The sequence below is a fragment of the Aythya fuligula genome, chromosome 13 (assembly GCF_009819795.1).
Source record: "Aythya fuligula isolate bAytFul2 chromosome 13, bAytFul2.pri, whole genome shotgun sequence".
Classification (NCBI taxonomy): Eukaryota; Metazoa; Chordata; class Aves; order Anseriformes; family Anatidae; genus Aythya; species Aythya fuligula.
The window spans coordinates 4,656,833-4,678,991 of NC_045571.1; the positions used below are offsets into that span (position 1 = coordinate 4,656,833).

At 56.0% G+C, this 22,159-nt stretch overlaps 2 protein-coding genes across 2 annotated transcripts; one reads left to right on the top strand and one right to left on the bottom strand.

Moving 5' to 3' along the window:
- Nucleotides 1-326: 326 nt before the first annotated feature.
- LOC116494568 (wiskott-Aldrich syndrome protein family member 3-like) lies at nt 327-13,434 on the top strand. The gene is made up of 9 exons (XM_032196496.1): nt 327-412; nt 4,384-4,541; nt 5,245-5,379; nt 5,499-5,652; nt 6,544-6,661; nt 6,778-6,953; nt 7,394-7,651; nt 7,734-8,119; nt 8,776-13,434. The coding sequence occupies exons 2-9, from the start codon at nt 4,409-4,411 to the stop codon at nt 8,931-8,933; spliced, it is 1,518 nt and encodes a 505-aa protein (XP_032052387.1). The 5' UTR covers nt 327-412; nt 4,384-4,408; the 3' UTR covers nt 8,934-13,434.
- Nucleotides 13,435-20,891: 7,457 nt separating this feature from the next.
- Nucleotides 20,892-22,159, bottom strand: LOC116494475 (G-protein coupled receptor 12-like). The gene has a single exon (XM_032196390.1). The coding sequence runs from the start codon at nt 22,157-22,159 to the stop codon at nt 21,032-21,034; it is 1,128 nt and encodes a 375-aa protein (XP_032052281.1). The 3' UTR covers nt 20,892-21,031.

Below are 22,159 nucleotides of genomic sequence, written 5' to 3' on the forward strand. Positions count from 1 at the left end.
GAGCCCTTAAAAATAAATAAATAAATAAATAAAGGAAAAAAAGAAAGGGAAAAAAAAAAAGAAAAGAAAAAAGGGGATAAATGGGGAAAAAAAATGGAAAAAAAAAATGGGTGTATTTTTCATCCTAGGGAAAAAAAAAAAGAAAAAAAAAAAAAAAGAGGGGGGGTTTCACGCTGCCTGGAAGGGGGCGGGGGGGGGGCATCACCTCGGGCTGGGGGGGGCCGGGGCCGCCCGTGCGGAGCGGGGCGGAGCGGGGCGGAGGCGGCGGGGGGGGGACACATGCGCCGTGCGCGCACTGCGGAGCGGCGCGGAGCGGAGCGGAGCGGGGCGGCCCGGGCACGGCGGCGGCCGCAGCCCCGGAGCCCCCCCCCCGACCCCCCCCCGGGTCCCCCCCAGCCCGGAGCCGGCGGAGGTGAGCGGGAGGCCGCGGAGGAAAGGGAGCGGGGGGTGTTTGGAGGGGAGATTTGGGGTCCCCCCCCCATCGCTTTGCAGGTTTTTATCGGGGTGCCCCGCGCTGCTTGCAGGGGGGGCGCTGCTTTGCGTTTTTGGGTAGGGAGGGGGGGGTCCACCGGTTTGCATCCTTGTATTGCGGGGGTGCCCCCCCCCCCCCAGGTTTGTATGGGGGGGCTGGACTGCTCTGCATCCTTGCATGGGGGGGGGTCCCTGTCACTTTGCAGCTTTTTTTTGGAGGGGGGGGATCCTCCGCCGTTTTTCAGCTTTTTTTTTTTTTTGAGGGGGGGTCCGGGCCTCTTTGCATCCTCGCATGGAGAACGGGGAGGTGGGGAGGGGGTCAGGCCTCTTTGCATCCTTGCCAGGTGGGGGTGGGCATGGCTTTGCATCCTTGGGGGGGGGGGGGGGGGGGGGTCCTGGCCGCTTTGTAGCCTTGTGTGTGTGTGTGTGGGGGGGGCTTTGCACCCACGCACGGCCTGGGGGGGGGCTGTCACCGTGCACTGCCGCATGGAGGGGGGACCTGCACGCCGGGGAGGGGCCCTCGCTTCGCATCCTCCCTCGCTTCCCATTTGTGCACCGGGGGGGGCCCCGCTGCCATGCATTGCTGCAGAGGATAACCCGGACCTGTGCATGCCCCCCCCCGGGGTCTGTAGCCCCCCCCAGCAGGCTCACACCCCCCCCAAGGGTGCAGAGCCCAGGCCTCGGCGCTCGGTGATTCAGCTTCTTGCAGGGAGCTTTGGTAACGACGCTCCAAACTCCAGCTCTTGCTGCCTGGCGGTGGTGTCACGGCGATGACATGCCCACAGATGGGGAACGATGCTTTTTTTTGGGGTAGTTTGGGGCTGTTTCGGTTGTGCCGGGCATCCAGCAGCCAGCCTGGAGACAGGGAGCGCAGGACCTGGGCGCGCGGGCAGGTCAGCGATGGCAGAATTAATAATTCATCCCCAAAACTTCAGTGCGCCAGGGCACACCCCTCGATTGCTGTGCTGCCTGGATTTTAGAGAGGCTGCTGCTTTGGGTGAGAAAAAATGGGGGGGAAAAAAGGTGTTTGGATGGCATTTCTGTGCCTCGGGAGCATGCCTGGTTCATGCTGGGCAGCACGGCAGGCAGGAGGTTAACGTGTGCCGTGCTCTTCTGTTGCAAGCACAGGGCACGCCGAGGGCTCTTGCACATAGCGCCTGTGATGCAACCGAGTCCCCAAATGCCCGGCTCCTTTCCCCAGGAGCTGGAGAGCCCACGGAGAAAAGCAGAGCTGAAGCGTATTCTGCTTCGAGCTGTCATCTCCCTCGGCCCAGTTCTGAACCAAAGATGCTCATCCTCCATTTTCTGGTAGATGACAAATCAGCCGGGGATGCCAAGCTCTTGACAAGTAACAAGCAACAGCCCTCGAGCCAAAAGGAGGAAAAAAAAAATAACAACAACAAAAAAAAAGCCAGAATGCTTTTTGCAGAGCTGCCCATCTACTGCAGGGCAACGCGATTTTGCCAGCTGGAGCACGGCTGTTCCCAAGCAGCAAGCACCCGGTGCCCAGAAAGACCCCTGCTGCTTGCTGAGGCTGCCTCACGTTTATCAAAGCGCCTTCTATTTCGGGGAGAAAAAGGCCAGTTTGTTGAGCAGCGAGCGTCCCGTTCACACAGCCTGCCGGCGTGAGAGGGAGAGAGCCAGCCTTCCTTTAATGAGCTGGGCACAGAAAGGGAGAAATGGCATTGAAAGATTTTCCTTTGGTGATGGGCAATCATTAAAAACAAGGCGTGATTCCCGGGCCAGCCGGGATTTTTCCAGCCAAAAAGCACACGGGGTCGGTGCTGCCCTTCCCCTGCCCCATCCCCAGCCCTCCTGCAGACCATGGAGAGTGACAGAGGAGGCTCCCACGTAGCTTCACCCACTCCTTTTCCTCTCCCATTTGCTGTTAGGGTACCCATTATTTTAGCATAGATCCAGAAAACTTGCATCAGCTAAAAACCCAGGAAATCATCCCTGTGAAAACCTACTTGCCAATTACTTTCTGGCATGCGCTGGTGGCATATCTGTAAAGAGACAGTTTAGGTAAAAACATGGAGCCTGCTCGTTTCAAAGCAGCAGGACCAGCTCTTTATTCCAACCACAAGGTAAGGAGGCAGGCGCATTTACAGCATCCTCCTAAGGAGGCTTTTTGGCTAAGGTTTGCACTGCAGAGCCTGGCCTCACGAGGGGTTTGTGATTTAGAGGCAATTTAGCCAAGCGCCGTTCCTCGAGCTGGAGTGCTTTGCAGCAGAAGGGGGAGGAAAAGGAAAAAAAAAAAAAAAAAAACACTGTGGCATTTACTAATAAAACTCTTCAGGAATATTTTTAGCCGTGTTATGTCGCACTTCGCAGCAAAGCGCTCGCTTTTGAAGCCTCCTGGCGGAGGCAGAGGGCTGGGGGAGAGGCGCAGGCGGTGCTCCCGGTGGGATGTGCTGGGGCTCGGGGCAGCCCATGCAGATCTGGCTGGGCAGCCAGCTTCTCCTCCGCTTGGCAGGAGGGCCTGACCCTTCCCCTGGCCGAGAAAATGGGAAATGAGCTTGTTAGAGATGGGCTCAGCAGGGGCTGGTGGGCACAGCTCAGCCCTATGGTTCCTGTGTCAGCTGCAGATGGTCCTCGCTGCCCCAAAGGATTGGGGCTGAGACCGCCCCACTCATCGCATGTGTGAGCCTCCAGCACCCCCAAGGGGAAGGATCAGTGGCCCAGGAGCAGCCCCCTGTGGCCTTTTTTCTGTCTGTCCCCATGGCAGGAGCTACTTACAGCACTGAGATCCACCAGGGCACAGCCACAGCAGCACTCAGGGAGCACCCACAGCCCTTGGCCAACCTTAAATAACCTGGCCCAGGGGTGCGGTGGGCCCCAGGTGAGGCTGCTGAGGACGATTATGGGCTGGCAGAGCCCACCTGAGGATGGCAATGTGGCCCTTCACGGCCTGCAGCTGCCCAGGTTTAGTGTCACCGGGGGGTGGCTCTGCCTGGCTGGTGGTGCTGGTGCACCCCTGGCCACCTGCAGCGCTTCCCGGAGCGGTGGGGTCTGCTTTTCAGCCCACACTGGACACGTAGAAGAAATAACGAGTTAGTCTTGGCCAAATTCCACCTGTGCTCAAGGCTCCCCCTTTCCCCTTTCCCATCGCTGGGCACAAGCGGCTCATTAACAGCTTTCTCCCTCGCTTTGGGAAGCGCCGGAGGGAATAAGCTCGGCAGGCAGAATAGCATCTGCCATTGTGCTGCAGGAGCACAATCGGCCCTTTCGGAAGCTCGGTATTAATGATTTAGACACAAGTTTTGTGCTGTTTGGTCGGGGCAGCTTGCATTTGCATTAGAAAAATCCCGCCGAGCTGGGGAGCCCAGCCGGGCACTATCAATGGGAAACTGTTCTGTGCAGCGCCGCCGGGGCCAAAAAATGCGAGCTCGGCACATTTCTGGCTCCTGCCGTGGTCGGCATTACCGCGTTGATGCCTGGCTGCCCCGCTCCCAGCTGTTAGCATCGCTGCTGGGAAGCTTCTCCCTCCGCTGCCAAAGCGTTTTACGGGATGTTGATGGGGATGGGGGGGTCCCAGGATGCACGGGGATGGCTAACGTGGGGCTGGCAGTGTGTGGGGGCATGCAGGGATGCTGCGGGGGGGGGAGCAGGGCAGGACACGGTGGCCTGGTCGGCGTGGTGTGAGCACAGATAAAAAGAAAACCTCGGGGAGCTTTGCAGTCAGCTGGAAATGATGGAATTACAGGCGCTCGCTCGCTCCTCTTTGGGTCAGGGTGTTGTGGGGCCATCACAGGGGCTGCAGCACGTGGGGGTTTGCTTCTGCTCTGAGCCCAGCTCCGTCACCGCTGTGTCCCAGATAAGTCCCCTGGGGAGAAAGGGGAGAGAAGGGAGGGAATGCAAATGGAAAAAGCTGTTTTGGGGTCGTTTCTTCCTCTTTTTTTCCTCGCCCAGGAGAGTGTGAGCGCTCGCCGGCAGCATGCCGCTGGTGAAGAGGAACATCGAGCCCCGGCACCTGTGCCGGGGGGCTCTGCCCGAGGGGGTGACGAGCGAGCTGGAGTGTGTCACCAACAGCACGCTGGCTGCCATCATCAAGCAGCTGGGCAGCCTCAGTAAGTCACAGCTCAGTGTCCCCCGGGGACATCCCCCTAGGGGCTGCTGCCACCTTGCATTGGGACTGGGGACGGCCAGGGTGCTGGGATGCTGTGGTCGCTTGTCCCAGTTTGATACTGGTCAAAGAGCCCCTGACTGGGTGGGAATTATCCAGAGAATAAAGAAAGGAGGATGCTCAGGTCCAAAGGGAGGATGTGAGGGTGTTTTAAGACCCGCTTCCCTCCCATCGCTGCTCTCTTTGAGTACTCCTCATTTCTTGACTTGTCTGGAAATAGGACAGTCGGGCTACTTATTCAGGTTTTTAAAACCCTCTTCTTTTAATGCAGAGCACTCCTGGAGCCACTTGAATACTCCAGGTGAAAGATAGCTCTGTATAAAAGGTCCAAGTCTCCACCTGCCTTCCTGCCCCATCTCTGATTCCTGCAGCAAAGGGAAGGACGAGAGCACTGCAGATGCGAGCGGGGACATGTAATAGGGGAAACCTATTTTGCTCCTGAATATTGAATTAAAATAGAAAGAGTGGCACAGGCTCTCCCTCTAGTGCCTTTTTTGCCCCTCCAGAACTAGATAACTTTCTAAAATATGCCCAGAAAGAGGAATGATGTACTTAGGGAGCTGCTGGCATGCAAAAAGTGTGGGGAGGATTTGGTGTCCCCATGGGTAACGCAGTGCCAGGTCACAGCTCATGTCCCCCCCTGACAGGCCGGCATGCTGAGGACATCTTTGGGGAGCTGTTCAATGAGGCCAACAGCTTCTACATGCGGATGAACTCACTGCAGGAGCGGGTGGACCTGCTGGTCATCAAGGTGACACAGCTGGACTCCACCGTGGAGGAAGGTGAGGACCACGGGGCGGGTAGCACCGTGCCCGGGGCGGTTTTGGGGCTGGGAGGCACGTGCCTGGTGCCGGGTGCGAGGCCACCCCACATCCATCCCCTCCCTGCCCCATGCCCCCAGTTTCTCTGCAGGACATCAACATGCGGAAGGCGTTCAAGAGCTCCACGGTGCAGAACCAGCAGGTGGTTTCTCGCAACTCCATCCCCAACCCGGTGATGGAGATGTACCAGCGCTGCGACAAGCCCCCGCCGCTCAACATCCTGACGCCGTACAGGTGGGGCAGCCCCTCCGACGCTCCTCAGAGTGTGGGGAACCCCTGGGGACCCTTCCAGGAGAGGTGCCAGGGTGTGCAGCCACTTTGCTGCTTGGTGAGGGCTGGAAATGCTGTTTTCCCCGTGGCTGTGCCACCACAGGGCACCTGGAACGGGTGGCCCCGCACCACAGAATCACCTAGGTTGGAAAGGACCTTTGAGATCACCGAGTCCAACCATCAGTCTTACATGTGCTATAGCCCTGGTGCTAATTTGCGATGCCTGTTTTCAGTTGTGGTGCCTAGAGAGGTTGTGGACTTCCTTGGAAGTCTTCAAAAGCATCGGGACGTGGTCCTGGGCAACCCGCTCTGCATGGCCCTGTAGGAGCAGGGGTTGGACCAGGTGTGCCCAGCGGTCCTGTCCAACCTCACTCATTCTGTGGTTCTGTGAACCTGACCTCCCAAATCCCACCACTTAATCATGTCCCTTAGTGCCATGTCCGCAGGATCCTGATGTGGTGAGGTAACCACAGCGCAGGTAATCACAGCTCCGTGTTGGACATGCTCATGGAGGTCCACCAGCTTACAGCTGTGATCATGCCAAACTTCCCTATGGGGGGAAAGGGGTCTTCTCCAGAAGAATGATGGGGTCTCATTTGGGGGAACGAATGCCCAAGGCAGCTGCCCCACTGTCCCTGCTCTCTGTGGAGCCCTTGGGCTGCGTGGAAAACCTGTGTGGAAAGCCCCAAAAGGGGCATGAGGTGGGACAGGGTAGGGACCAGGGGATGCTGGTGGAACTGGTGATGGTGGGAAGGGCTGCGGGGGGCATCTCCATCCATGCACTGCCATTGCTAGCACTGAAATGTTTTTGGGATTCCCTCCCCCGTGCCTCATAGCCTCTTCTTTTCCCCCCAGGGATGACAAGAAGGACGGCCTCAAGTTCTACACCGACCCCTCGTACTTCTTCAACCTGTGGAAGGAGAAGATGCTGCAGGCGACAGAGGACAAGAGGAAGGAGAAGCGCAGGCAGAAGGTAGCGGGCACAGAGTGGGCACCGCGGTGGGTGCAGCGGGGCGATGCCCCCCCAGGCGTCACCCAAGGGCTGCAGGACGTGGGGTGGAGGTGGATCTGTGGCTCGTGTGCCCCCAGGAGCAGCGGCTGGTGGAGGACTCCACCCGGGAGGTGAAGAAAGTGCGGAAAGCCCGCAACCGGCGCCTGGAGTGGAACATGATGGCATACGATAAAGAGTTTCGGCCCGATAACAGGTTCTCACCATCCCCATATCACATGGCGTCATCGGAAGGATCACTGTCCCCAGACAATAGGCAGGTTTTACCTATTACGCCTTCAGCTCACTGGGTTTCCTTTGCTTTTCGGCATTTCTGGTTGTCTTCTTCTTCGTCCTTGGGGGAACGCACTTCTGGTTGTCCTCTGTCCATGGGGGAAGGCACCGCCCGCAGCAGGAAGGGTTTGGGGGCAAGGAGGGGGTGATGAGCCCGTGCCCTTGTAGCTTCAGGCACAGCACCATCCCGGTGCCCAGCGGGGTCGCATCCTGCACCTTGGCGTTGGGATTAAGTCAGAGAGCTCTAGGAGCCAAGGGAGGAGACTGGTCCAGCTCCGTTGCATCCCCTCCTCCCCTCCCTGCCTCCTTGTCCATCTCTGCTTTCTGTCTGCTTTCCTCAACCCCCCAACACCCCAAAACCTGCTCCTTGCCCACCCCGACCCCTCCCGCCCGTACGACCCTTGGCTTTTCCCCTCGCCGTAGGTCCTATGCCTCGGACGCCGCCGACCACTCGTACCCGGCGAGCCCCAACCACCCGGCGCAGCTGCTGGCCCCCGCCGCCCACCTGCCGGCCGAGCACAAGGAGGGGGTCCTGGCGGCCGTGCCCCCCCAGGAGCACGTCTACCGCCCGCCGGCGGGCAGCCGCCAGAACAGCCTCAACCGTGCCCAGCCGCCCCACGCGCCGCAGCCCCCCGAGGCCGTGCTGAACGGGCCGAGGCCGCACTTGGTCAAGGATTTTGGGTAAGTCCCTAGGGTTTGGGGCAAAGAGGGGCATCCGGCAGCGTTGTTCCTCATGTTGCTGACGCCTCTTCCTCCCTCACAGCCCACAACCGGTGCCGATGGCAGAGTACTTCGTGCCGCCCGCCCCGCCGCCCCCGCCGCCCGTCATCCCCTCGGCGCAGACCGCCTTCGACAGCCCCATGGCGGCCCCCACAGCGCTGCCCCCCGGTGCGGCCGCTCCCCCATCCTACGCGCCCTCGCCACCACCCCCCGCGCCGCCCGGCCCCTACTCTGCTTCCCCGCCGCAGGCCGGCCCCATGGGCCCCCCCGTGGCCCCGCCGCCACCACCACCGGGGCCCCCTGCGCTCGCTGCCTCGCCGGCACACTCGGTGTCGCCGCCGGCCCCTGCCGCCGAGCCGCGGAAGCCGGCCATCCCGCTGATGCCCATGAGCGACGCCCGGAGCGACCTGCTGGCAGCCATCCGCAGGGGTGAGGCGGGGTGGGGGGCTCTGGTACCAAAAGGGGGCTGTGGGACAGCTGGGAAGGGACTCTTTGTTGGAGGGTGTAGGGATAGGGTAAGGGGTGATGGCTTAAAACCAAAAGAGGGTAGGGTTAGAGGAGGTACAAGGAAGAGATTCTTTAGCTGTGGGTGCCCCATCCCTGGCAGTGCCCAAGGCCAGGCTGGATGGGGCTGGGGGCAGCCTGGGCTGGTGGGAGGGGTCCTTGCCCATGGCAGGGGGCTGGAATTAGATGGGTTTTAAGGTCCCTTCCAACCCAAACCCTTCTGTGATGTTTCTTTGACTTGGATCATCACTGCCAGTGAGGTGGGACCCATCTCTGGAGGTGACCTGGGGCACCGCGGCAGCACTCCTGGGTCCCCAGCCTCCTTTCAGACTGCAGCTGATGCAATTCTCCAGGGTCGTTCCCATTCCTCCTTCCTGCTCAGTGCAAATCTTCAGGTCGAACGGAAGATTTGGCCCCCAGGAAGCTCCAACACCCTCAAGGTTGGGTGGAAGCCAAGGAAGACGGCTATAGCTTAGTGATCACACACAACTGCCCCCCTTCCAGCCAGCCCATGTAACTGGGGGTGGTCACACGCGTTTATGGGTGATGCTGCCCCTAAAGCCCTTCCTTTCCTAACGCAGGGATCCAGCTGCGGAAAGTCCAGGAGCAGTGGGAGCAAGAGGCCAAGAAAGAGCCCGTGGGCAATGACGTGGCCACCATCCTGTCCCGCCGGATCGCGGTGGAGTACAGCGAGTCGGACGACGACTCGGAGCTGGACGATAACGAGTGGTCAGACTGAGGGGGCCGGGACCGGGCTGGCGGGGAGCTGCTCCGCTCCAGGTGCGTACCTGGGTGCCCACACCCGCCATCAGCCCCGCTAATTCAGGAGCTTTTGCTTTTTACACCATGTCGAAAACCATGTCGGGCAGCGCTGGAGGCTGTGCACGGGTAGGACGCGCCTCCGGGGCGGTGAGGCCAGGAATTAGCAGCACCTCCGCGTTTAATGATGCTGGAAATGCTCTGGCACTGGTAATGCACGGCCACAGGGTGGCTTTGTTAGGGAAACGACACCACGAGGCAGTAGGGCTTTTGCAGCTAGATGTTAAACGCGTAACGGGGAGACCGAGGTGTTCGCAACCTCTGAGCCCGTTCCCATCCTCGGGACCAGATTTTTGGGAGAAAAGTGTGAAGGCAAGGCTCGTGCAGCTGGCACACGTGTGTCCTGGGGGCAAGGGGCTGGGGGCCACGTCCCAAAAGCCCTGCAACCCTTGGCCTGACTGCTAAAACACTGCTGTTTTATCTGACAAAAAAAAAAAAAGAAAAAAAAAAAAAGAAAAAATGCTGCTCTTAGGTAAACCCAAACCACTAAAACAGAGCGATGCTCGGTCTCGCTCTCTTGATTTGCACTTTGTAGCCCCACTAATGCCACTAGTACAGTCAAGGACAATCCCGTCCCGGGGCACTGGCCTGATGCCGCCTGCTCCTCGTCCCCAAAGCACGGCACTGGTGGGGAGTGCAGGAACGGGGCCCCGCCACCGTGCCAAAAATACCAGTTTGCTCATCAAAATAGAGCATGATTCATAGCTGCCTTTTCACGCAGCTATTAAGGGAGGATTCGCAGGGCTGGGGGTGCAGAACAAATGGGTGTGAAATACTGAAAATATCGCAGCCAGGGGTGAGGATCTGCAGAGGGCTGGAAGAGGCTCCCCACCAGCAGAGAACGGGCCAGGAACAGGCGCGGAGCCATCTGACACAGCCACCTGGCCCTCTCTCGTATTCCCATATACTGTGAGCCCCAAAATGGGGGAGAAACCTGAATCCTACCCATTGCATCGCTTTTGGGGACTTTGTGCCCACCTCCCCAGCAGCTGGGTAGGTGAGCACATCGATAATGTTCCCAGTCCCTGGGAGTGAATCGACCTGTAAAGCAGATGGGAGGATTTGGCTGGGACCCAAAAGGCTCAGGGAGGCTGATGCTTCCTTATATCTACCTTGAGAACTGCTGGTCTTGAACCCTGACTATGTGCTCGTTTCTCCTCAGGAGAAAAAGAGAGACCCTCTGTGGTGAGACACAATGAGCATAGCCCCCAGCTTAGCTACTAAGAAACATCGCCGTGAACCCTTGCCTGTGCTGAGCAACACAAAATAGCCTATCAGTTTTGTTTAATGCGACACTTCCCATTTCTCTGCACCCCACTGACTCCTCCAGATGGGACTCCAGCAGCATGGCAGGCTCCTCTCCCCCCACCACCACAAATTCGGCCACAGTGTCTGGCCCAACAGGCATCAATGCAGTGCTGAGCAGGGCTTGGGCCAGGTGCAGGAGAGGGCCAGAGTGTCTGGGGAAGGATTTAAGGTTGGAAGCGAAGTCTGTTGGTGCTGGCAGTGGTTCTGCACCCATTTCTGCCCTGTCACGGGCCACAGACCTGCATTTGGTTCCCTGTTTCCTCCAGGGAAATGCCCCTTGGCATCAGCATGGCTGGAGGAGCTACACAGAAAGTCCGTGGGGTTTTGGTCTGGTCCTGGTGCCCATCCCACTGGACCCACCACCATGTCACAGCGGGGGTCCCTTTGCAGAGCAGCTGGGATGTGACCTGGAGAGAGATCAGAAGGAAGCCTTGTTTAAAAAAAAAGAACAAAAAACAATCCAGAGTAACATTTAAGCAGCCAGCTATTGGTACTTAGTGTGGAACAGTGTTAATACAGAAGCAAGCACTGTGCTGTTTGCATGTACAAAGAGAATGGTTATTGGGGTAATTCAGCAAGAGATGAATTCCCCTGGAGGGAACAGCAAGGGGCTGCCCTGAGCCATTGGGGTGCTCGTGGGGACCCCATGCAGGGCTGGAACGCTGCCGGGACATCTTGTTGTCACACGGGGACAGGGAAGGGCCTTGGGGACGTGTGGGGCTGGCTCATCCCTCAGGTCTGTGGGCATCCCCATTCTGGGGAGCAGAGCTGTTGTGGCAGGAGCTGGAGAGGAGCCGAGTGCCCCCACAAGGCCAGGTCTTTCCCCAGGCCCTGGCTGTGCTCTGGCACAACAGCCATGCAATAACTCCAGAGGGACTTGCTGTGGTAGCACCCAACAGCAGCAGGAGTTTGCAGGGACAATCCGGACCCACCACCTCCTAGCAACCCTGTAGTGCTGGGGGCTGGAGCCATCATCCATGCTGTTATTAGGGTCAGTGCCATCGCATGGCAAAGCACTCGACAATCACACACTGAAGCCTTGCTTGCCCTGCATGGGTTATGTTGGTGGAGCAGCCTCACGGTGGCAGAGAGCAGGGCTCACCCTCATTTCTCACAGCTTTACATTCTTACACCATTCTTGGGTGTCCCAGCACATCCTCACCCTTCACACTCTGCCCAAGGAAGCTCCCAGCCCCTAGTGACCATCCCCTTTCACACAGCAAGCCAGCAGGACTGTACCCTCCTGGCACTGCCCACTGCTTGCAGTCACCCTAATCCAGCTCTTCCCAGGCCTTGGCTGCACTGAAGCTGTCTTGATACCCCAAACAGGCAGATCCATGGGTGGCCTCCCCAGATAGACGTCCACATTGCAGCTCGTTGCTCTGGTTTCTCATGTAGTTGGTGAAGAGGTGACCAGTACAGGCTGTGGACACCCATTTCTGGCCTGACCATAGCACATGTGCTCTCCTGGCAACATCGCAGGGCAGATGAGCAGCACTTGGTGGCACTGAGAGCCCCAGTCACACTCCTACAAGGCCAGCTCTGCTGGCAGAGCAGCCTCTGTGGTGCCTCGACACGCTCAGGCACCTTTGAGGATGACCGTCTTCATTTTAGACATACTCACCTAATTTCGACCAGGTCACCTCTGAAACCCAACACGAGCTCTTTGGGTGGTGTGGGCCAGGCTAGCTCTGCTGGAGGTGGTTGTGCCGTGCTAATTAACTCTGGCTGGCTGACCCATATGCTGCACACTCCGTGTTTTGTACATATGTGCCTATTTCTGTATACTCCTCCAAAAGTAGGCCATGCCGCATTATACAACCTGAAATGCTCAAATCCCCATGTGGGCTGATATAAAAGTGAATATTTAAATATTTTTATCTAACTTGGCAGCCATTAAAAAAATACAATCCAGGTCACAGATGATTGAATTGCTCCTCTCTCTCAAGTGTACCCGAAGTGGGCTGAGGAGATCCTCCTGTACATTAAGGGATCGCGTTCCCTGCAAAAATACGGCAGTGACGTTTCGTTGCCAGCAGATAATCACAGAGTGCCAAACATTTAATGAGCCCAACTGATCTCCTGAGAGCTCCCCTTGCCATTTTATCTGCCTTCTCCTCCTTGCCAATTTATGGGCACAGATTAAAAATAATAAATAAAAGGCTGCCAACAGGGGGAAGTGTATTCGGTGCGCATACAAATGAATTAGGCTTGAGTCAACCAAAGAATAAATAAGCTGGTTTGAGTCTGCTTAGAGATATTAGCAGAAGACTCTAGTCCCCGAGGTCCATCAGGAATCTCTCAGGCACCTCAGGTTTACCTGATGAGGGACATTTTGGAGACTGTGGTGCCCATGGTACGCTGTCTGTGAGGGCTGTGTCAGCTCTGAAGTCTGGTCTAGCTGAAGTCTCGTGAAGGTCAGTGGAGGTTTGGTAGTGGTCACATCCCAGCTTCTCCTTGATTTCAGGTGAGCTTTGGGCTTGCTGTTGGTGCTGGCAGCTTAGAAGATAAGTGTCCTGAAGGAATCAAAAGGCACTGGGTGGTTTCTAGTTTGCCACCCTAGGCAGAGACCTGGGGAGGAGCGAGCATCATTGCCTATGGGGGCTCCTGATTTTGCACTTATGCTTGCCACCAGGACGAAGACTTCCTGGGCAAAACAAGACTGAGCACAGCTTCTCCAGAGAGTTCCCTCCAGATAAGAGCCCTCAGATTTCCTCCCACTAATTTTTCCACGTGTGCGTCCTTTTCAAGGCCCTGACAGCTGAAACAGAAGCTTGCAGACTCCTCTGGGAGCAGAGCATCAACACCTTTCCTTTAATGACAAAAGGAGGTTTCACACAGAGGGAGACAGGCTTTGCAGCAGCAGAGGTGCTGTTTTGGAGGGTGCTTTCCAGAGGTGTGTGGCCAGCAGGAGCCCCACACCATGTCCCTGGGGATGGAGCACAGAGGGCAGCTCTCCCCATCCGCTCGCTGAACATCCTCCAGCACAGGATGCTGGCAAGGGGAGCTTAGGCTGGTTTTGGAGGTTTTGGTTTTTATCATTCCTGTTTTTCTCTAGTAGTAGTTACTTAGGGGTAAAGTTTTCTAGACTGGCATGTCACTTTACAGAATAAAAAAAAAAAAAAAAAAAAAAAAAAAAAAAAAAAAGGACAAGAACTCTGTCCTGAGGAGCTTACAGTTTACAGCAAAGACCATATGACCTGCACTGCACTTTAGAAGCCACAAATGTACAATTGCTCTCATACCCATGAATTTACCCTCCCGACTGGGCAGCAGCACCTCAAGGACCGTTGTCCCTTCCCTTGGTGACCCCACAACCAGTACCACAACCACATCCCCCTGCCATCAGGGAGGCTCTCCAATCTCCCCACCATCCCCCCACAGAAGTGCCTGAGCAAAGCATGGGAGTGACAAAACCAGCGTGTTTTGCCCCCATATAGGTGGCTGTTCCCTTGGGGGTGCCTTTTCCAGCCTCCCCCCATGCCACGTGGGGCTGTGCTCCTCTGGTATGCCCATGCAGTCCATGTGATGCCCCTCCTTCAAGGGTTTATACCTAAGCCTAGGCTTTGAAATGCTTCAGTCTTTGAGAACCAGAAGGGATTTTTTTAGTGAATCCAATCTTTTAACAGATCCCAGGCTCACTCACATAGGCTTCACTTTCTCCAGGTGAGAGTTGTGCTTGCATTTTACTGGGAAGATGGGGAAAGGACATGCTTCAGAGGGAGGATTTTCCCCAAAGCTTTCAGTTCCCTGCCTACAGAAGGGGCAGCAGGAGGTCCCTTGGCTGGGGACCATCCTGGTGGTGGCGGCACCAGGCCAAGGTAGGGCCTACAGCAAGGGACAGGCTCACACTGCAGGATGCCCTTAGGCTCTTCCCATATGGGACACACTTGGCTATGGTGTCCATTGAAGGACACGTTGATGTGACATTATCAATCTTAATCTCTGTCCCATGCTGAGAAAGGGCTCTGAGGCCACAGAGCCCTCCATAACACCACACAATGGCAGACCAACCATCTTCCCCTTCCCCCGGGGACATCTCTCCTCACAGAGGTCCCTAGATAGCCTTGTGCTTTTAGCAGAACATGCTTAAGTCTGCTGTTGACTGTTGTGTCCGGGGTCTTGTGAGCCCACGTGGTGGGAAGTGAGCCCTGCACTCCTCACCTGTGGAGGCAATGTCAAGGGACCATGTTGGCCCTGGGGGACTGGCTCCATGCTAGAATTACCACAGAGCTGAAGGCACTGAAATGGTAGAGGAAAGGGAAGGAAATCAGCCTGTCATTTTTGGGTGGCTGGTCATACTCCCACCACTCTGTGCAAGAGTATCTCAGGTAGGTTAAAAAAGGAAGGGCAGCAGGGACAGCAGCCTGGTCCCCATGCCACTGTCAGACTGAAACAAGGGCTGGGCCTGAGCTGTGGCAGCAAAGTTAAATCACATCTCAGGGAAGGTGAAGATGGAGGGACTCAGACAGGTTTCTGCCACAGGAGGTCTTTGAGAAGTAGGTAGATGGACACCAGGGAGAGGGGCACAAGCCCTGAGCCTGTCTGGGGCCAGGGAGTGGTGTGGAGGTGCCTGTGGAGCACCTCATCCATCCTGGTGGGTCTGCGGTTCTGCTTCATCCCCTTCTTCAGGCTTGTAGCACCACAACCTGCAGAGCCACCCTAGCAACCTGGGTACATCCCCCCCAGCTTTGTTGCTCCTTTGCTTTTTTTTTTTTTTTTACCCTCAAATATAATAAAGATTAAGCATACTAGATTAAGATGTGAACTTTAAGATGTGAACTAACAGCAGAAAATCAGGACATGCAGCTGGCACCACTGATGTCCACAGTTTGCAGTGTGTATGCAACACTGGCACCACAAGGCCAGCACCTTAGAAGTTACCCATGGATTTGGGGTAGCTCAGCTGTGGGATCTAAAAATAAACAAACCCCCCACAAAGATAAAACCAAGGGAAAAAAAACTTACACAATTGCCAGGAGAAAAAAAAATCCATTCTGCCTTCTTCTGCTAGAGAAGCAAGAGAAAAATCAGAGCCAATGTTATTTCCCAGCTAGCCACAAAAAAACAAAAAAAAAAAAAAAAAAAAAAAAAAACAGAGCAGTTGTCACCATAACACTTCCAAAATTGGGTTTATAAGAAACCAATTCACAAGAACAAAACAAAAAGCACACCAAGTCCTACTTCAGCAGGGTCTCCTGCCCTTGTAGGAAGGTCTTTTATCCCTGAAGGCCCCACCTCAGCTCAGGTGCTTCAAATCCCATGAATTTTCACCCATTTTGGGTGTTTGTGTATGCCTGATGCCTCAGCTGGGAACACTTCCCCAGCAGAAAGTCACTTGCCATGGAAAAACTAACCATACAATTCCTGCATTAGGAATAAAGTGGGATTTGAGCCCAGTGAAGTTACCGTGATGCACGTGGAGGGACTGTTGCTTCCTCTAGAGGTGCTCTGGAGGAGCAGGAGAGGTGCCACTGCTGGCCTCCCAAAAGCCATCCTGGTATGAGCCTGGATCCCAGAACCACCACCAAAGCTGGTTTTACCCTGAGAAGCTCCAGCTCTGCATTCAGCTCTGTCCAGTTTCCCACAAATGGGGCCTTTGTGGTGCCTTTCCTCGCAGATCAGAGCAGTTTAGGACAAAGAAAGAAAATCCCCACCAAAAAGAAACCTTTTGCTCTGAAACGCATTTTTAGGGCTGTTTTGGGGTTGATGGCTCCTTGTTTTAATAGACTCCCTTTTGGGGGCTTGCCTGGTGGATCCTGAAGCAGAAGCCCTCTGGTGTGAATTTGGGTCGGTGCCGCAGCGTGGATCCTGCTCCAGGTCAAACATGGGGCTTGCAGGAGGGGAAGCTGGCAGGCAGCGGGGTGGGATTATCATTGACACAAGTGCCTTTTCTGGAGATCCCCACTGCATTTCCAAGGAGCTCCTGGGGGTTTGGAGCAGTGGGTGGTGGAAGTCCGGCAGTGAGTGTGCCCGTCCCCTGCCAGGGGGAAGGGGCAGAGCATTTCTGGGCACTGGTGTGTGTTTGTGATGCTCGGCCTGCCCTCGCCCAGGCGAAAACCTGGACAAAACCCTGAGCTGTCCACCAGGATTCCTCCTTCCCTGCACCTGAGATTTTATCCCAGGGCAGTTCTTGCATCAGTTTTTACTCCAATCTTGGCCAACCTAAGGGATACCCACTCTGGCAACCACACGTCTCTGGGGGCAAAAACAAGCATTGCACCTTGGGCAGGGGACAGACCCCAAAAGCACACAGCAGGGCTGCGGGAAGGGCAGAAAAAAGAATCCCTGCTTTGCTGCAAGACATGCTCCTGCTGGTGGGTTTGTCCCAGGGTGTATGCTGGGGAGCCTTTCTCCTCCTCCTCCCACCCCCAGATGCAGGACTGAAGCCATGGGTTTCCACCACCTTCAGCAGGAGCACGAGCACCTCTGGGAAAGGCTGGCAAAGGGCATTTCTGCCTCCCCAACCCTGCTGGAGAGGCTCAGGGCAGGGTGTCTCCAAGGGGAAGGCACAGTGGCATGTCAGGGACAAGGACAATGTCCTGGTGGCACCTCGTGCCTGGCATCGGGGGGGCTCATCAGCTGGCAGGGATGCCCTGATGCTCCAAAAGGCTCATTTTTTTTTTAATACCGGCAGACATACCACCAGCTTTTCCTTCAATTTACCACTTGATAGAAGCAGCTGACGGGAGACGGGCATCTCTCCCACGGGAGGGTCACACATTGCAGGCCATAACCTGATTTCCATTATTATATAGTTGACATTAAAGAAGAAAGAGTCGTTCACTGTCTAATGGGGTCTTTTAACCACGTGCACTTAGTCAATAGGTGAGTAGATGTTGCTGCTTGTATCTATCTACCGTACACAGTCGCTACGTGTGAACAAGTGTATTTCTCCCCGGTGTTGTGGGTGTCCTGCCTGTCGTGACACTAGGACAGAAAGGTAGGGACGACGCTGGTCGCGGGACGAGCTTTCTTCTGTACAGCGTAGAGAGGAAGCCTGCGGAGAGCCGAAGCACCGCTTGTAACTACATTTGTTAAAACGTCATATGACATAATCCCGAACTGTTGACACTTTATGCATGTGCTAATTAAAAAAAAAAAAAAAAAAAAAAAAAAAAAAGTAAAATAAATATTTTAAGAGGTTAAAGTATATTTCATTTCGGCTTCTTGTCAGCTCGCCGAGCCTGTTTGCTGCGGGAGGAGTCATCAGCCCCGTGATGCTCGGATTTTTATTAGAGGCCAGGGGCAGAGGAAGCAGCGCAGAGCTGTGATATCTCTGTAACCCTTATTTTAGAGAAACCAGCTCTCAAAGATCTATTAATTCCCAAGGGTATGTAATCCCTGACCGCCTGGGTAATTAGATGGCAGAGGACGGCCTTCTGCTGGAAAAGCCTCTGTCCCGGAGGCTTTGCTGAAGGCTCCAAAGGGATGCGTGACCCAGGGGTGCCCTTTGCCCAAAACCCACCCAATCTGGCCCAGATTGCCTGAGCCCAGGTCAGGGAAAGCGTAAACCTGTAGTAGCCTGGGTTCAGCTGAAATGAAGACACAGACACACGCGGTTTGGCACATACCTGGGCCAGGAGCCCAGGTCTTCAAATGTGTTTATTTTAACACCCTCTCCCCCCGTTTTTGGATAGCCTCTTGACAAATCACTTTAACAGTTTTATTTACAGTAAGAAAAATAAATTACTCTTACAGATGAATGTATAATATTATACACAATAGAGATACAGTGCAATAACAGCATTGATTTGCTTTCACTCGCTCATAAAGTGCGTCGTAGGGGCTTGACTTTACCATGACCGAACGGTAACTGCACATTTTCCTTTGAGATCAACTCTCCCAGTCAAGTTAAAACAGTTACATCAAAATAATTTGCTGTCCTGATTGCTCTGAAGCGTCCTCATTGCTGGGAAAGCAGATGTGATGAGAGGGGAAGGAACAGCAAAGGAACAACCTTGGTTTAGACACAATTGACACCAAGCAGAGTTTACAAAGGTGATTACTTCTGTCCTCAGCCTCTCCAGTGCTTTATCCTACAGCGTTTTTTGGCTGGCCTTAAGATCCTTTTCCTTATGACAGTCATTTGTAGCCCAAGCCGATGGGTTGGCAAGTGCAGCCGGAGGGACCTGGCTTTGCTAAACCATTTCTGGCTTGGCGCTGGGGTCAATCCCCATTCACAGCCTCCAAAATTTACATCCCCAAAATCCAGGGGCAGAGGAGTGGTGGGCCACCCGTTGTGACGTGGGCCGGCTCTGCTGAACATCTCCTTTATCTCTGCAATGCTCCGTGTTGCAAAGTTTTCCAGCAGGAGTGGGAAGGCTCAGGTCTGCGGGTGGCCAGGGCAGGGGCAGGGCAGCTCTCAGCGAGTTTGCAAAAAGCAATGGGACTTTTAACAGAAATGGTGCAGATGGCAGAGACGGAGCTGTTAGCAGCAGCACGGCCACCTCGCCCCGAGAAAAGGTTGTGCATGAATGAGAGGAGTTGCAAGGGGACACCATGTGCATCGAACAATTACTCCTGACAGTCAAAGGTAGCTGCTGATTAGTTGTTGACAAGGAAGCAAGCACTTGATGCTGGTCAGTACACATCAATACAAATGATTATCAAGATCATTTTTAGAGACCCCCCCCTCCAGATGTGATGCTTCGACAAGAAAGAGGTACTTTGTCCCCCACCAAGAACAGTAATGGTTTCTGGGGCTGTTACACCAGGTTCAACTAAAACGCCTTTTTTTTGATATGAGCAAATTGTGGCTGTCGTATCAGGACCGAAATCCTTAGGGTACCACGTTTCCGTGGTTTTTCTGTGCTGACTGTGCCCCAAAACCAGCACCGAAGGGTGCCTGCCTCGTTTCCCACCCCACATGCAGCTTTGCTGGCTTGGGAGGGTTGGTGCTGACGGCCAACAGAAGGGGGCCCCAACATCCAGCAAAGCAGCCTGGTGCCCTCACCGATGCCCAACATCTCCACTCAAACCTTTCTCCAGTGAAAGATGTTCTTTGGGAAAAAAATAAAAATATAAAATAACAACACCGAAAGGAAGGTGCAGTGAAATGATCACAGATTTCCACACCCCAGTGCACACCGCGTTACCTCAGGCCCCTTCACCTGCCTCCTCACCTCACCCTATTTCTTTTTCCCCTATTCTTACCTCCTCTCACCTTACCCTGTTTCCACCAGTGAGCGCAGGATATACAAGAAAACACAACTGTGGGCATGCCAAGGTGTGCCCAGAGCTGATGAGCCCGTGCTGCATCTCACTCAGAAATACAAAATGGGAAACGAATGCTGCCTTCCAGAGCAGTGTGTAGAAAAACACTTCCAAAATGCTCACAATGCTTCAAAAGTGGTTTAAACTAACTCTGCGTTGGGTGCTCACACCGAGGAGCTGCAGGGACCCGGCTGCAGTTACAGAAACCAGAGGAGAGGAAACGAGCAGAGAACGGTGTGTACATATATCTAGGTTACTCTTTTATATATAACTTTGTATAAATATATATATATTAACTCTTATATGCATACTGATTCGACATTGCACCTCCTGCCCATTGCCCAAGGCGTTTAGAAAGGAAATGAGGGGGAAAAAAAAAAAAAGAAGAAAAAAAAAAAAAAAAGGAAAAATAAAAAGGAGAGTGGGCACTTCTGAAAGGCAGAAAACAAGTTCAAGCCCCGTCCATGCTTTGGACGCTCTCAGCTGCTTTTTCACGCACTTGGCTTTGTGGGGCTGGACCCGGACAGACACACGGTGCTGTCGGGTGGCTGTGACCCCCCCACAGCATGGGACAAATCCTGTCCTGCCCCAGCAGATCGGCTGGTGCCCACGGGCAGCTCCGTGCTCTCTGCCCAGCCCTCTATGGGACCTGAGCAAGCCCGGATCCCTTTTGGGATGCGACCCCCCCATCCCTGTGCAAAGCAGAGTGGAAGCCAGCCCGGGGGAGAGCTGGGCCAAAAATCGCTTTTTTTTTTTTTTTGGGGGGGGGGTGGGTTCCCTGGGTGTCCCCACCGCCATCAGCCCTGCAGCAGCCCAAAATAGAGGCAGTCCCCTAAAGTGCCTTCAGCCCCACAAGTCCTTTGCAGATCGCACGGAGGCACCATGCCCCCCCCGGCCCCATCCACCCCCCTCCAACTCCCTGTGCTTCTCCGGGGCTGCCCCTTCCCAGCCAGAGCAGCCCCCCCGTTATTGCATAGCAGAGCAACACCTGATTTTGGGGCCCCCCCACCCCACACACATGGGGCTCGCCCCCCCCATGCTCCCAAAGCCGTCCCCCACTCATGGCCCCGGGGGGCGGCAGGACCACCGAGCCCTCTGCCTCCTTACCCGAGACGAGACAAACGCCATCCATCGTACGGAGATCCTCTTTCCTTCTTTTTTTTTTTTCTTTTTTTTTTTTTGGTGTTTTGTGTTTTTAAATAAAAAATAAAATGTGTACGAAAATAACATTTCTAAAGGAAACCATTATCGTTCTTTTCTTTCTCCACTCTCCACCTCCCTCCTCCTTTTTTTTTTTTTTAATTTTTTTTTCTCTATTTTTTTTTTCCTTCCCCTTTTTTCCTCTTTCCCTTCTGGCCACCTGCCCATGGAGCGAGATGCGCAGGCCGGGGCTGGGGGGACAAGGGCGGGGGGGCTCCTCCCGGTGGGAAACGCGGACGGCGGAGGGGGAAAGGAGGAGGAGGAGGAGGAAGAAGAGGCGAGCGAGGGAGCTCCTCACACGTCGCTGGACGTCCTTGGCCTGGAGGAGAAGGCGGAGGGGATGCAGCCGCAGCAGGCCAGCCAGAGCGACTTCTGGATGTCGGGGTTGCGGAAGGCGTAGATGATGGGGTTGATGAGGGAGTTGCAGGTGGCGGGCAGCGCCAGGGAGTAGGTGTAGACGGCGGGGTAGCTGGAGTCGGCCACCAGCGAGTAGATGGCCAGGGGGATCCAGCACAGGGCGAAGGTGCCGAGGATGAGCGAGAGCGTGGAGAGCCCTTTGCGGGTGGAGGTGGCCTGCGCCGTGGCGATGAACTGGTGCTGCACGGCGATCTGCTGGGCGTGCCGGAAGGCGATCTTGCAGATCTGCAGGTAGAGCTGCAGCATCAGGGCGAAGAGCAGCAGGAAGGCGACGGCCAGCACGGCCGCGTTGTCCTTGGTGACGGGGCGCAGCACGCTGCAGGCGCTGGGCTCCCGCAGGCAGTTCCAGCCCAGCAGCGGCAGCAGCCCCACGCCCAGGCACAGGGCCCACATCAGCAGCACCGTGGCGCAGGTGAAGCCCAGCGTGCGCTCGCTGTGGTAGGTGAGCGCGTTGTACAGCGACAGGTAGCGGTCCACCGTGATGGCCAGCAGGCTGCAGACCGAGGCGGAGAAGGCGGCCAGCAGCAGCCCCGCCGCCCCCAGCTCCGCCGCCTCGCTGGGGGGCCGCAGCAGGTAGCGCACGGCGAAGTTGCCCACCAGCCCCAGCCCGGCCAGCAGGTCGGCCAGCGCCAGGCTGCCGATCAGCACGAAGGTGGGAGCCCGCAGGCTGGGCGTGTAGAACAGCACCGCCAGCACCAGCGCGTTCTCCGCCGCCACCGCCGTGCCCGTGGCGCACAGAGCGATGTCCCAAGGGCTCACCGGGCCCCCCACGCCGCCCCCGGCCGGGGACCCCCCTCCTCCTGCTCCTCCTCCGCCGCCGTCGCCGTCGCCTCCTCCTCCGCCGCCTGCCGGGGTCGCCGTGCCCGGGCCCCCCCCCGCAGCCGCCGCCGCCGCCGCCGAGGGCCAGGCGCTGGGCACCGAGGCGGTGCCGAGCCCCGGGAGCCGCTGCTGCTGCTGCTGCGGGGGCTGCCACGGCCCCCCCAGGGCGCCGGGGCCGTGCAGCAT